This window comes from Bufo gargarizans, chromosome 5 (genome assembly GCF_014858855.1).
Source record: "Bufo gargarizans isolate SCDJY-AF-19 chromosome 5, ASM1485885v1, whole genome shotgun sequence".
Classification (NCBI taxonomy): domain Eukaryota; kingdom Metazoa; phylum Chordata; class Amphibia; order Anura; family Bufonidae; genus Bufo; species Bufo gargarizans.
The window spans coordinates 31,200,565-31,215,335 of NC_058084.1; the positions used below are offsets into that span (position 1 = coordinate 31,200,565).

Consider the following 14,771-nt stretch of genomic DNA (forward strand, 5'->3'; position numbering starts at 1 on the left):
AAATGAATGGGTCCGCAATTCCGTTCCGCAAAATCCGGAACTAAATTGCGGACGTCTGAATGGGGCCTAACCCTGGTTATTCTAGGTCACTGCTCCTCCATTATGTGGCTTTCCTACTGATCCTCACATCCACTTCCTGCATGATGGGAGTTGTAGCTAGAGAGACACATGTCGGAGGCCGCTGTTCTAGACAACATTTTATGTTAGTATTTTTTATTCTGTGCACCATATACTGTAAATCAGAGAAGAAAAACAAGTGATTCCACCAAGAAAGAAAATCATTAGCCGATGTTCCTGCTGTCATGATTTCCTATGAACCTCACACAGACACAATTATTTCCATCAGCAGAGATTGCAGATCAATAATTTACTAGCGGAAAAACACTGAGTCCTATAGAGTGCCTAATAATAACCCAAACTACACACAGAAAACAATGCATATATGATGTAGTAGAACTGAGTTTGCCATTGGCACAATTTGCTGTGATGTAACGATGTGGCAATACAGGCTTTCCATATCATAGCGGGGGTGTACGTATAGCTTTAGCAGCCATAGTACTTGCTATGGGGTCCAGAGGTTGGGGGAAGGGGGGCGGTCAGTGGCACGGACATATAATAACCATATGGTGGCTATTTGCTATAATGTGGGTTTTCTGATATACGGTGCTATTATGCATACGTATAATTGTTGCTACTTATGCTGCTGTTTTAATTTTCTTACACTAAGTGGTGGGGCCCATCTCATTTTGCTATGGGACCCTATGAATTATAGCTACGCCCCTGTATCAGAGCAGGTAAATGCATGAAGTTATTTAACCCATTAATGATCACCGATATGCCTTTTTCACAGCGGTCATTAAGGGGCCTTATTCTAGACCCCCACCTTTTTATGGCAGAGCTGGGAGCGCAGAACTGCAGAGCATAGAACAGCTGGGCTCCTGCTCTGCGGCCATAACACCACGCTGCTACTGGGCAAAAACCATTAGTCCTATACTAAATCGAGTGTGCGGATTACAAATCCGAAGTCAGAATTGTTGTAACACGTCACGAAATCTTGCTGTGCATAAGTATGCCTAGATAAATTAAGAAACTTGGAAAGTATTGAATAATTTTGAACAGAACGAGCTTTACGCCAACAATTACCTGATCTACATCATAGTTTGCGTAGTAAACAGTGTATGAAAATGTAATGGAATAACAACATTTCAAAAAGTCTCGTTTTTCAGTTTAAAAGTCTCACTGGAGCAATGTCCAGTACTGTTAAAAGTCCTTCAGGCATCGGCTTTTGCGTTTGTGAAAGGTCATATTTTCCCGTTGCAAAAACCAGCAGTAGTCCCCATCATGTTGGGATTCCAGCGGCCTTGATACCTGTTCTCCATTGTAGAAATATCTTTATGGAACCGCTCTCCATGTTCGTCACTTACGTGTCCCAAATTAGGTAGGAAAAAATCAAGATGGGAATGTAAGAAATGCACTTTCATTGACATTCGGCAGCCAAGTTGTTCATGTGCTGTCAGCATGTTGTCTACTAATTCAGCACAGTTTGCAGCTCGTCTGTTCCCAAGGAAGTTCTGCACTAATAGCACAAATGCATCCCAAGCTGCAAGGCGCACTCGCTTTGTCAGATTCTTGCGCTGATCATTAGTGTATTTAAATTCACAATAACGTTGGGAAGGAAGTTTTACGTCCACTAATATAATATATAAAATTATCTGCCTGAATAGACGTATGAGGAAAAAATAATAAAATTAGTTTATTAAATATTAAAGGGGAAACTGAATATCACGTCTGTGACTATCAGGCTTCCAGACTCAAATACAGTAATGTAGGAGAGGGATTAAATCCACACCACTGTCAGAGAGTCCGGACTAAAACCCTATCCAGCTAGCACATCGGTGCTAATATAAGCTAGCAAGGGAACAAGACACGGCTCTGGAGATAGAACCAGGCTAAGGTGTAACTGGTATGGATCTACCTGGCTAGGTGATGTGGGATAGCTGACGAGTGACTAAAACCCCTATAGGGTAAAGCATCCACCACGTGTATGTGGACGCTCACTCAGCTATCTCCATCAACCTAAATAAGCCTAGGGTATAGTACAGATCACAGACCCTATATACTCGAGTCAGCTGTTGCGCTGCTTCAGTCAAGGTAACACCCTGCCTAGAGAGCCGTGTAACAAACACAGGATCACCGGCTCAACGCGTTTCGCTGTGGCCATATGAGCCACAATTCATCAGGAGCGAAGCGAGAATCTCTGTTACAACAATATTTGTCTGTAAAGCAGAATCGCCTGACACTGTTGTGTGTAGAGGCATTCGGCGCTGTGATGGTCTCCAGTACTGAGCACAATACTCCAAATGAGGTCTCACTAGTGCTCTGTAGAGCGGCATGAGCGCCTCCCTCTTTCTACTGGTAATGCTTCTCCCTATACACCCAAGCATTCTGCTAGCATTTCCTGCTGCTCTATGACATTGTCTGCCTACCTTTAAGTCTTCTGAAATAATGACCCCTAAATCCCTTTCCTCAGATACTGAGGTTAGGACTGTATCACTGATTTTATATTCTGCTCTTGGGTTTTTACACCCCAGGTGCATTATTTTGCACTTATCAACATTAAATTTTAGTTGACAGATTTTTGACCATTCCTCTAGTTTTCCTAAGTCCTTTTCCATTTGGTGTATTCCTCCAGGAACATCAACCCTGTTACAAATCTTTGTGTCATCAGCAAAAAGACACACCTTACCATCGAGGCCTTCTGCAATTTCATTGATAAAGATATTAAACAATATGGGTCCCAGAACAGATCCCTGAGGTACCCCACTGGTAACAAGACCATGGTCTGAATATACTCCATTGACCACAACCCTCTGTTGCCTGTTCCTCAGCCACTGACTAATCCTTTCAACAATATGGGAGTCCAAGCCCAAAGACTGCAATTTATTAATAATCCTTCTATGTGGGACAGTATCAAAAGCCTTACTAAAGTCTAGATAAGCGATGTCTACTGCACCTCCTCCATCTATTATTTTAGTCACCCAATCAAAAAAATCTATAAGATTAGTTTGACATGATCTCCCTGAAGTAAACCCATGCTGTTTTTCATCTTTCAATCCATGGGATTTTAGATGTTCCACAATCCTCTCCTTAAGTATGGTTTCCATTAATTTCCCCACTAGTGATGTCAGGCTTACTGGCCTATAGTTGCCCGATTTCTTCCTACTACCTTTCTTGTGAATGGGCACAACATTTGCTCATTTACAATCTTCTGGGACGTCTCCTGTTGCCAGTGATTGGTTAAATAAATCTGTTAATGGTTTTGCTAGTTCACCGCTGAGCTCCTTTAATAGCTTTGGGTGCATCCCATCAGGCCCCTGTGACTTATTTGTATTGATTTTAGACAGCTGACTTAGAACCTCTTCCTCTGTAAAGACACATGCATCAAAAGATTCATTAGTCTTCTTTCCTAACTGAGGTCCTTTTCCTTCATTTTCCTTTGTAAAAACTGAACAGAAGTATTCATTGAGGCAGTCAGCTAGTTCTTTATCTTCTTCCATATACCTTCCATCTTTTGTTTTTAATTTGGTAATTCCTTGTTTTAGTTTCCTTTTTTCATTTATGTATCTGAAGAATGTCTTATCGCCTTTTTTTTCTGACTGAGCTAATTTCTCTTCTGCCTGCGCTTTAGAAGCTCTTATAACTTGTTTGGCCTCTCTCTGCCTAATCTTATAAATTTGTCTGTCATCCTCGTTTTTTTTTGGTTTGTTTTAAAAAAAAAAAAAATGCTATCTTTTTGTTTTTAATGATTTTGGCCACTTCAGCTGAGTACCTGAGTATCTGCTTATATACTTATTGCTGACATCTGCCTGAGTGCGCCTGAGCAGGTCTGGATATGTCCATTGGAATATCTCCTATATAATGTACCGTATATGCCGGCGTATAAGATGACCCCCAACTTTTACACTGAAAATATAGAGTTTGGGATATACTCGCCGTATAAGACTACCCCTTTTTCAACACACAGCAGTACATTACTGCATCCCACCACCATCCCTGGGTACCTCTGCCATCCCTGAATCCCACCACCATCCCTGGGTACCACTGCCATCCCTGCATCCCACCACCATCCCTAGATACCACTGCCATCCCTGCATCCCACCACCATCCCTAGGTACCACCGCCATCCCATGGTATCACCACCATCCCTGCATCCCACCACCTTCCTTGTCCTCCCTCCCTGCCTCCCAGACCCTAAACATGTGCCACCTATACCCTGAACATGTTTTTGTTATGTTATTCTTCATATTCACATATGCACATCTGCGCCGCACTTAGATACGCCGCACGGAGATCTCGCACATGCGCAGGAGCGAGATGCGAGCGGCCGTGAGGATCCCGTGTATCCATGCTCGCCGCATGAAATCTCGCACATGCGTAGGAGCGAGATGCGAGCGGCCGGGAGGATGGTGGTACAAGAAGCATACAAGGTACAGAGCAGGGGGGAGGCATACAAGGTACAGAGCAGGGGGTGGTATACAAGGTACAGCGCAGGGGGGGCATATGCTGTGGGTTACATCGCAGCTCTCAGCTGCTGGGGATACAAGGCAATAGCCCGGGCTCTCTCTGTTGATAATTCGGGCGTCCCGGCACTGCAGCGCCCGCCATACCCGGCGTATAAGATGACCCCCACTCTAGAAAATATTTTCTAGGGCTCAAAAGTAGTCTTATACACCAGTATATACAGTATAAGGGTCCATTCACACGTCCGTTTTTTCTTTCCTGATCTGTTCCGTTTTTTGCGGAACAGATCAGGACCAGATCTGGACCCATTCATTTTCAATGGGTCCTGGAAAAAATCGGACAGCACAATGTGTGCTGTCCGTTTCCGTTGTTCCGTTCCGCATGTCCGTTTAAATATAAAACATGTCCTATTCTTTTCCGCAAAATTCGGATCCTGGTACAATACAAAGTCAATGGATCCGCAAAAAACGGAAGACATTCCGATGTCATTCCGTATGTCTTCCGTTTTTTGCGGAATCCGTTCCTGGAAACACATAGCAAATTTTTTTTTATTTTTTTTCAAAGAAATCCAAACAACTTTATTTGATTATTGAAATGTATACATGTTTCCATTTTTTGCGGATCCGCAAAAAACGGATGACATACGGATGACATACGGAAACATTTTCAGGAACAACGGATCCGCAAAAAACGGACCGAAATTCGGATTATAGAAAAATATTGACGTGTGAATGTAGCCTTAGGCTACATTCACATGTCAGTATTTTTCTATAATCCGATTTTCGGTCCGTTTTTTGTGGATCCGTTGTTCCTGAAAATGTTTCCGTATGTCATCCGTTTTTTGCGGATCCGCAAAAAACGGAAACATGTATAAATTTCAATAATCAAAAAGTTGTTTGGATTTCTTTTAAAAAAAAATAAAAAAAAATAATAATTGTTATGTGTTTCCAGGAACGGATTCCGCAAAAAACGGATGACATACGGAATGACATCCGAATGTCTTCCGTTTTTTGCGGATCCATTTACTTTGTATTGTACCAGGATCCGAATTTTGCGGACAAGAATAGGACATGTTTTATATTTAAACGAACATGCGGAACGGAACAACGGAAACGGACAGCACACATTATGCTGTCCGATTTTTTCCAGGACCCATTGAAAATGAATGGGTCCAGATCTGGTCCTGATCTGTTCCGCAAAAAACGGAACAGATCAGGAAAGAAAAAACGGACGTGTGAATGGACCCTAAATATTATAACTGAATAGGCTTTGCACGTATAACTTAAACTCTAGACGCGTCAGGCAAATTCCGAGTTCATGAGTTCATATTTGGAATCAGCGCACTCATTTTAGTATAAATCACATGTTTTTCTCACAGTAGCAAAATCATTGTTGCGCTGTGAATTGCCATAAACACCAATCTCAACCGTTTAACACCTTAGGTTTCAGAAGAAGGGGAATTCTTCTGTCTGTACATAGCACCCAGGGGTCCAATAAAGTACCCAAGGTCTGTCCTGTCCTCTGGCATGGCCTAATAGCTTGCCTGCAGTATCCTCCCGACAGCATAATATACTGTACTACATAAGTAGTACAGTGTATTATGGACGCAATCGGAAGATCGCAAGTCAAAGCCCCCTTGTGAGACTAATAAATGGTTAAAAAAAAATAAACAATGTTTTATTTAAAGGGAACCTGTCACCAGTTTTATGGTGTCCTAACTAAGGGCAACATAAATAAGTGACTGATTCTCTTAGCAAAATGCTGGGTCACTTTCTTTAATTGACCTAGTCAATCTGCCAACATCTAGTATTGAAAAGCTCCAGCTGATAATGATGAGTCCTGAATATTCATGAGCTCCTGACTCCCCCCGCCCACCTGCTGCTGAATGACAGTTATTTTCCATATGAATCAGCAGCAGGTGGGCAGGGGAGTGGCTATAGCTCTGAAATAAATATACGCTGGACTCAATGACATCACGCTGGACTCAAATCAGCTCATTAGCATGCGGCATCTTTGTGTGTATATTATGAGGTAACCATCTGTCACACCAGTAAGTGAATACATCTAAGGCACTTTTTAGTAGTAAATGATTGTATATAATTAGTTAGATTATAATCAAATATCCACATGACAGGTCCCTTTAAATAAATCTCCAAGTTAAAACACACACCTTTTCTCATCCCCTCCACATATTTGGTATCACCACATCCGTAATGACCCAAACGATACAATTATCACATTATAGTTCGATTATCCTGCATGGTAAACAACATAAAAAAATAAACACAATGCCCATATAGCTTTTTTTTGTATATCACCACACAAAACAAAAACAGAATTAAAAGCTATCAAAAAGTGTTATGTACTCCAAAATGATACCAATGAAAACTACAAGTCGCCCCACAAGAATCACACCTACAGACAGCTCTGTAGAAAAAAAAAAAAGGTATGGGTCTTGGAATGCGGCGATGCAAAAACATTTTCTTTTTTTCTTTTTTTTAAAGTGTTTTTGATTGTAAAAAAGTAGTGAAACAAAATCTCTATATATTAGGTATAGCTGTAATCATTCTGACCCAGAGCGTAAAGTTACAATGTTATTTATGATGCAAAGTAAACGTCTTAAAACTTACAATGTAAACAGTCAATGGTGGTATTGCTGTTTTCTTTCCTTTCCTCCCCAGAAAAACTTAATAAAAGTTAATCAATGACTAGATATACCCCCAAATGGTGCCATTAAAAACTACACCTTGTCTTACCTTCATAAGGCAAGGCTACATTGATGGAAAAATAAAAAAGTTATAGCTCTTGGAACACAACGATGAAGAGTAGCAGAGTAGCAGGGGAAGGAAGAAGACGAGAGGGTTACAAACTGCGGGGGGACGTGAAGAGACCGCCCACAGCGGCGGCGTGGGGAGTAGACAGAGCATTTCTTCTGCTCACACACAGTGTCGGGAGCCTGCGTGAGCGCCATGCAGCAGGGTGTGAGAGTCTGCGCACGCTGACACAAGAGACCGGCCATAGCCGCGGCGCCGGAGGAGACAGAGCGTTTCTGCCCGCAGCCAGCATGTGTGTGAGCGCCTGCAGCCAGCACAGCAGGGTCTGTGAGTCAGAGACTAATAGTACAGCTATGATATGAAAAACATTTTGTGACCCTCTTGGAATGATCATTTTCCACTGAAGAAACAGACCTGCTTTTTTTTAGTGGCTAGCAGTAAGACTTTTATTTTATTTTATTTTTCAACAGAAAATAGCCCTAAATATTAGAAACTGGTGATAAGTTATCATCATGCAGGCAGGGTTAGGTAAAACTCACAAACCCGGTAACAAATGGACAAAGAAACATCACCAGTTTCTAATACTTAGGGCTATTTAGTATTTTCTGTTAAAAAAAAAAAAAAAAAGGTCTTAGGCCTTGTTCACACTTCAGTGTTTAGTCAGTGATTTCCATCAGTGATTTGTGAGCCAAAACCAGGTGCAACTCTAAACACAGAACAGGAGCAGATCTTTCCCTTCTACCTCATGTCTGTGGAGGCTCCACTTCTGGTTTTGGCTCACAAATCACTGATGGAAATCACTGACCAAACACTGAAGTGTGAACGAGGCCTTACTGCTAGCCACTAAAAAAAGCAGGTCTGTTTCTTCAGTGGTACAAGTGACCTGCAAGGAGTATCATTCTGTGCCCTGTTAGAGAGCCCCCTCTAACACACCATTTAATGAGGTCTTAGCATAATACTATGATTCAGGAACCATTACAAGAGATCTGTCTACATCTGTACTCTGCGGTAAGGTGTGGGGGTCCTGTGTTGTCTCTGCGGTGGGGGGAGTGCTGCCATCTCTCTCCTCCGTGCAGAGTGTGATCAGACTGGCCCTGCCTCATACAGTATATACTGTCCACCTCACCTCTCCACCGCCTCATACAGTATATACTGTCCACCTCACCTCACCACCGCCTCATACAGTATATACTGTCCACCTCACCTCTCCACTGCCTCATACAGTATATACTGTCCACCTCACCTCTCCACCGCCTCATACAGTATATACTGTCCACCCCACCTCTCCACCGCCTCATACAGTATATACTGTCCACCTCACCTCTCCACCGCCTCATACAGTATATACTGTCCACCTCACCTCACCACCGCCTCATACAGTATATACTGTCCACCTCACCTCTCCACCGCCTCATACAGTATATACTGTCCACCTCACCTCTCCACAGCCTCATACAGTATATACTGTCCACCTCACCTCTCCACCGCCTCATACAGTATATACTGTCCACCTCACCTCTCCACTGCCTCATACAGTATATACTGTCCACCTCACCTCTTCACCGCCTCATACAGTATATACTGTCCACCTCACCTCACCACCGCCTCATACAGTATATACTGTCCACCTCACCTCACCACCGCCTCATACAGTATATACTGTCCACCTCACCTCTCCACTGCCTCATACAGTATATACTGTCCACCTCACCTCTCCACCGCCTCATACAGTATATACTGTCCACCCCACCTCTCCACCGCCTCATACAGTATATACTGTCCACCCCACCTCTCCACCGCCTCATACAGTATATACTGTCCACCTCACCTCTCCACCGCCTCATACAGTATATACTGTCCACCTCACCTCACCACCGCCTCATACAGTATATACTGTCCACCTCACCTCTCCACTGCCTCATACAGTATATACTGTCCACCTCACCTCTTCACCGCCTCATACAGTATATACTGTCCACCTCACCTCACCACCGCCTCATACAGTATATACTGTCCACCTCACCTCTCCACCGCCTCATACAGTATATACTGTCCACCCCACCTCTCCACTGCCTCATACAGTATATACTGTCCACCCCACCTCTCCACCGCCTCATACAGTATATACTGTCCACCTCACCTCACCACCGCCTCATACAGTATATACTGTCCACCTCACCTCTCCACCGCCTCATACAGTATATACTGTCCACCTCACCTCTCCACCGCCTCATACAGTATATACTGTCCACCCCACCTCTCCACCGCCTCATACAGTATATACTGTCCACCTCACCTCTTCACCGCCTCATACAGTATATACTGTCCACCTCACCTCACCACCGCCTCATACAGTATATACTGTCCACCTCACCTCTCCACCGCCTCATACAGTATATACTGTCCACCTCACCTCACCACCGCCTCATACAGTATATACTGTCCACCTCACCTCTCCACCGCCTCATACAGTATATACTGTCCACCTCACCTCACCACCGCCTCATACAGTATATACTGTCCACCTCACCTCACCACCGCCTCATACAGTATACACTGTCCACCTCACCTCTCCGCCGCCTCATACAGTATACACTGTCCACCTCACCTCTCCGCCGCCTCATACAGTATATACTGTCCACCTCACCTCTCCACCGCCTTATACAGTATACACTGTCCACCTCACCTCTCCACCGCCTCATACAGTATATACTGTCCACCTCACCTCTCCACCGCCTCATACAGTATATACTGTCCACCTCACCTCTCCACTGCCTCATACAGTTTATACTGTCCACCTCACCTCTCCACCGCCTCATACAGTATATACTGTCCACCTCACCTCTCCACTGCCTCATACAGTTTATACTGTCCACCTCACCTCACCACCGCCTCATACAGTATATACTGTCCACCTCACCTCTCCACCGCCTCATACAGTATATACTGTCCACCTCACCTCTCCACTGCCTCCTATAGTATATACTGTCCACCTCACCTCTCTACCGCCTCATACAGTATATACTGTCCACCTCACCTCACCACCGCCTCCTACAGTATATACTGTCCACCTCACCACCGCCTCCTACAGTATATACTGTCCACCTCACCTCTCCACTGCCTCATACATAATATACTGTCCACCTCACCTCTCCACCGCCTCATACAGTATATACTGTCCACCTCACCTCTCCACCACCTCATACAGTATATACTGTCCACCTCACCTCTCCACCACCTCATACAGTATATACTGTCCAGCTCACCACCGCCTCCTACAGTATATACTGTCCACCTCACCACCGCCTCCTACAGTATATACTGTCCACCTCACCTCTCCACCGCCTCATACAGTATATACTGTCCACCTCACCTCTCCACCGCCTCATACAGTATATACTGTCCAGTATAGTCTGTTCTATAAGCACCACATTATTTTCTGTCCGCCGCCACATAACAATCTGGAAGTCCCGAGACCAGGCTCTGGATCTGCCACTGTTATGGGGGAAAGGGGTTAATTACCATCCACTTAAAAAAGTTAACTCTGTGCTATATGTTACATAGATCTTTAAGGTATTACTTTTATTTTATATAAAAATAGACAGGAGCTATAATTTGGCTAAGTGCAGGCTATACGTCTGGTATACCACAACCCTGCACTAGAATAGCCTACAAATGTTTATGTGACAACCTTGAACATTTGCTTACCATCTACCATTTTTAGGTCATTTTTAGGTCATTTTTTGGCAAATCTCATGTAAACAGGACAATATTTATAAGGAGCTTCCCTTAGGCTGAGTTCATAAACATAAAACGTTGCCCTTAAGAAACCTATCTCAGAAGGCCAGGTGCATGGGCATAACTATAGCCATAGCAAGTTCAGGGGCCCAGCCAGGTGCAAGAACATTGTACCTTTTTGTGGAGAATAACAATATGATGGCTTTTTGCTATAATGTGGGTTTCCGATATATTTTGCTATTATACATACTTTTCATTATTATTACTTAGGGTATATTCACACGACCGTATAATTTTATCCGCGTCCAATCCGCATCCGTTCCGCATTTTGCGGAATAGATGGGGATCCATTCATTCCTATGGGTGAAAAAAATGTGCTGACAACGTTCAATATGTTGTCCGCATTCGTGTTTCCGCATTTCTCCTCCGCAAAAATATGAAGCTTGTACTACTATTGTCCGCACAGATTGGTCCGCAGCCCCATTCAAGTCAATAGATCCGCAAATTGCGTAAGACATACGGAAACCGTTTCGTATGTCATCCGTTTTTTTTGCAGATTCGTTTCCGTGTAATTGAAGTCCCTGCTCCCTGACCTTGGTGCAAAATATTCTGATATTGCTATTTCAAAATGTGGACACACAGGACGGATGCGGAAACACAATTACGGACAAACTGTTCCGTTATTTTCTGACCGCAAAACAGAAAAGGATTACACACGGCCGTGTGAATGTACCCTTAAGGCCTCCTGCACACGACCGTATGGCTTTTTCAGTATTTTGCGGTCTGCAAAAATGGGATCCGCAAAAAATATGGATGATGTCCGTGTGCATTACATTTTTTGCAAAACAGAACACCTGGCCCCTGATAGAACAGTACTATCCTTGTCCGTTATGCGGACAATAATAGGACATGTTTTATCTTAGAACGTAAATACGTAAATGGAAGGCATACGGTGTACCTTCCGTTTTTTTTGCAGATCCATTGAAATAAATGGTTCCGTATACGGAACGCAAAAAACGGAACGTAAACGGGGAAAAAAAACGTTTGTGTGCAAGAGGCCTAATGCTATTGTTTTTATTTTTTTGTGGTGGGGCCCCATAGCAAAAAAAGATGGGGCCCCCACCACCTAGGAATTATAGCTACACTCCTGGCCACCTGAGAGCTACTGTCACAAACTGACAGCATGGGATTATTGACCGCCAGGTCCTCTGAAAAGGCAATATGGGTTCCCAATAATCTAACCTCATAGACAGCTGACAAGTAGTATTAATACTCCTAAGTGCCTGCTATAGTTATATTTAATTAGTTCCCCTACAGATTGTTCTTTGCAGAATAATCTAGGGTAATCTTTCTGTTTTACAATTATTAGAATATATATTCCATATCTAAATATATGGTTCATTTACAATCTAGAACCTAATGGGACCTTCAGTCTGTTTAGTCCATGGTTTTGTCCACGTCTTTAGTCAAAGGTACATTATAGCACATTAATAGTCACCGGTTATGGGGTTCTTCATACATGAATGAGACTTGACAACACCACACAAATGTCTTGCTCCAGGAGAAATTTCCATGGATGGGACACCAAGACAATAAGTTGGAATGACATGGATCTATATAGGACATCAGTATCTTGTTGGTGGTGAGGATGATGATAATGAGGTGACAGTGTGACTTGTCTCACCAGGATGTGATCCTCTCTTGTCCCTCACTCCAACCTCTGTTGAGCTGTGGTCATCTTGACAGGAATGTCCCAGTCCTGCTGGTGGGATCTCAGTATCAGTGCTGGTCAGCCAGGTGGACTCAGTCTCCCTTGTCCAGCTCTCATAGTAACGGGGTTCAATGGCATCAGCTCTGCTTCCTCCACAGCCCATAGTCTTCTCAATGCAGCTGGGCTGAATGAAGGATCTGGGAGAAATAAGATGCCGATCTGTATCCTTCAGTAACTGAGGAACTATAAGCCCTTCAGACGTTGAACAGGTAGACCCTAGTGAGGACTCATCAGATCTCTGTCCATCTCCTGTATGTAGAAGCAAGGCAGGGAGCTCCTAGGAGGCACATGTTAAGCTATCTGCTTGCAGGCAATAAAAAGACAATGCAGAAGTACAATAGAGGCTTCCAATGCTACAAAGTAGCCTCATTGCTTCCTGCAGTGCATTGTGTTGCCTTTTTGTGTCTTCCTTGGAATAGACTCTCCTGAATCCTTTTCCTCCTGTGCTATGGTTTGTATCTTCTTTTCTGCACCCAATGGGCTCAGTGCCTGCTCTGTGCCCTCCTCAGTGGTCTCAATAAACAAGACCACCCCTCTGAACAGGTCTGCTGACGTCTGTAGCTATGGCTGTGAGCTCCCAGAAATGCAGGAGGATCTGATGCCTCCAGTGCTGGCTGCAGCCTGTGGATGTGCTGAGGATGCAGGAGCTCTTTGTGCTGGTGTCAGAGACATAACGTGAGGAAGGTGGAGTTTTATGGATTGTAGCTTCAACCAGCAGAACATCGACCCTGTGTGATGTCATTACTCATTGCAGCTGCCACACGTGTGCTGTAGACACCTCTGCCTGCAGAGGAAAGCACTGCTGCTGCCTCCCCTATTGTGCTGGTTCATTCACTCACCCTCTGAGCAGATGCACTAAAGAGTGATTCCCAATGTAAAGAATCCACCTACAGTATATCCTCAAATAAAGCATCCACATGCATCCTCAATGTAAAACATTCATATATATCCCAAATGTAAAGCATCCACATATATCCTCAATGTAAAACATCCACAACATCCCCAATGTAAAGCATCTACATGTATCCTCGCTGTAAAGCATCCATATATATCCCAAATGTAAAGCATCCACCTATATCCTCAATGTAAAACATCCACCTATATCCTCAATGTAAAACATCCACCTATATCCCCAAAGCATCTACATGTATCCTCGCTGTAAACCATTCCCATATATACCAAGGTTATACATCCACAATATCCCCAATGTAAAACATCCACAATATCCTCAGTGTAAGGCATCCAGATATATGCCCAATGTAAAACATCTGCATATATCCCCAATGTAAAGCGTCCGCATATATACCAACGTAAAACATCCACAATATCCCCAATGCAAAACATACACATATATACCCAATGTAGAGCATCCACATATATCCCCAATGCAAAGCATCCACATATATACCCAATGTAAAGCATCTACATATATACCCAATATACAGCATCTACATAAATACCCAATGTAGAGCATCCACATGTATCCTCAATGTAAAGCATCTCCAATATAAAGTATCCACATATATCCCCAAAGCAAAGCCTCTATATATATATCCCACATTTAAATCAACCGCATGTATCCCCAATCTAACACATTCACATATTTCCCCAATGCAAAGCAACCACAATATCCCAATGTAAAGCATCCATATTATTCTGCCTCTAATATTCATGAGAGAAGTCTCTGCTGAGTTTGAGTGATAATTTATTGTAGATAGTGAACTCGCTATCATCATTCTCCTAGAGACACCAGTTGCATGTACAGTTCTAATGTAATGTACTGAATGTACCTTGAGAAATGATGTTAGAAGTCAAAGGAAAATCCTCTCTCTGGCTCTGTGATGCATGTTGGACAAACTGGAAAAGACTGTAGGACACAGGATGTGAGCTCACAGAAGAGGAGGAGTTACAAGATGAATTACATAATGAATTACAACCATAGATAATTTACACAAACCAAACATAAC

At 43.3% G+C, this 14,771-nt stretch overlaps 1 protein-coding gene across 1 annotated transcript in view; it reads right to left on the reverse strand.

Annotated features, from left to right (window-relative positions):
* BAALC (BAALC binder of MAP3K1 and KLF4) overlaps positions 1 to 12,907 on the reverse strand; it is a 93,950-nt gene extending 81,043 nt beyond the window's left edge. The window contains exon 1 of the mRNA XM_044294920.1: positions 12,718 to 12,907. Coding sequence (XP_044150855.1) covers positions 12,718 to 12,907 — 190 coding nt within the window. The remainder of the gene's footprint in view (positions 1 to 12,717) is intronic.
* Positions 12,908 to 14,771: the final 1,864 nt, after the last annotated feature.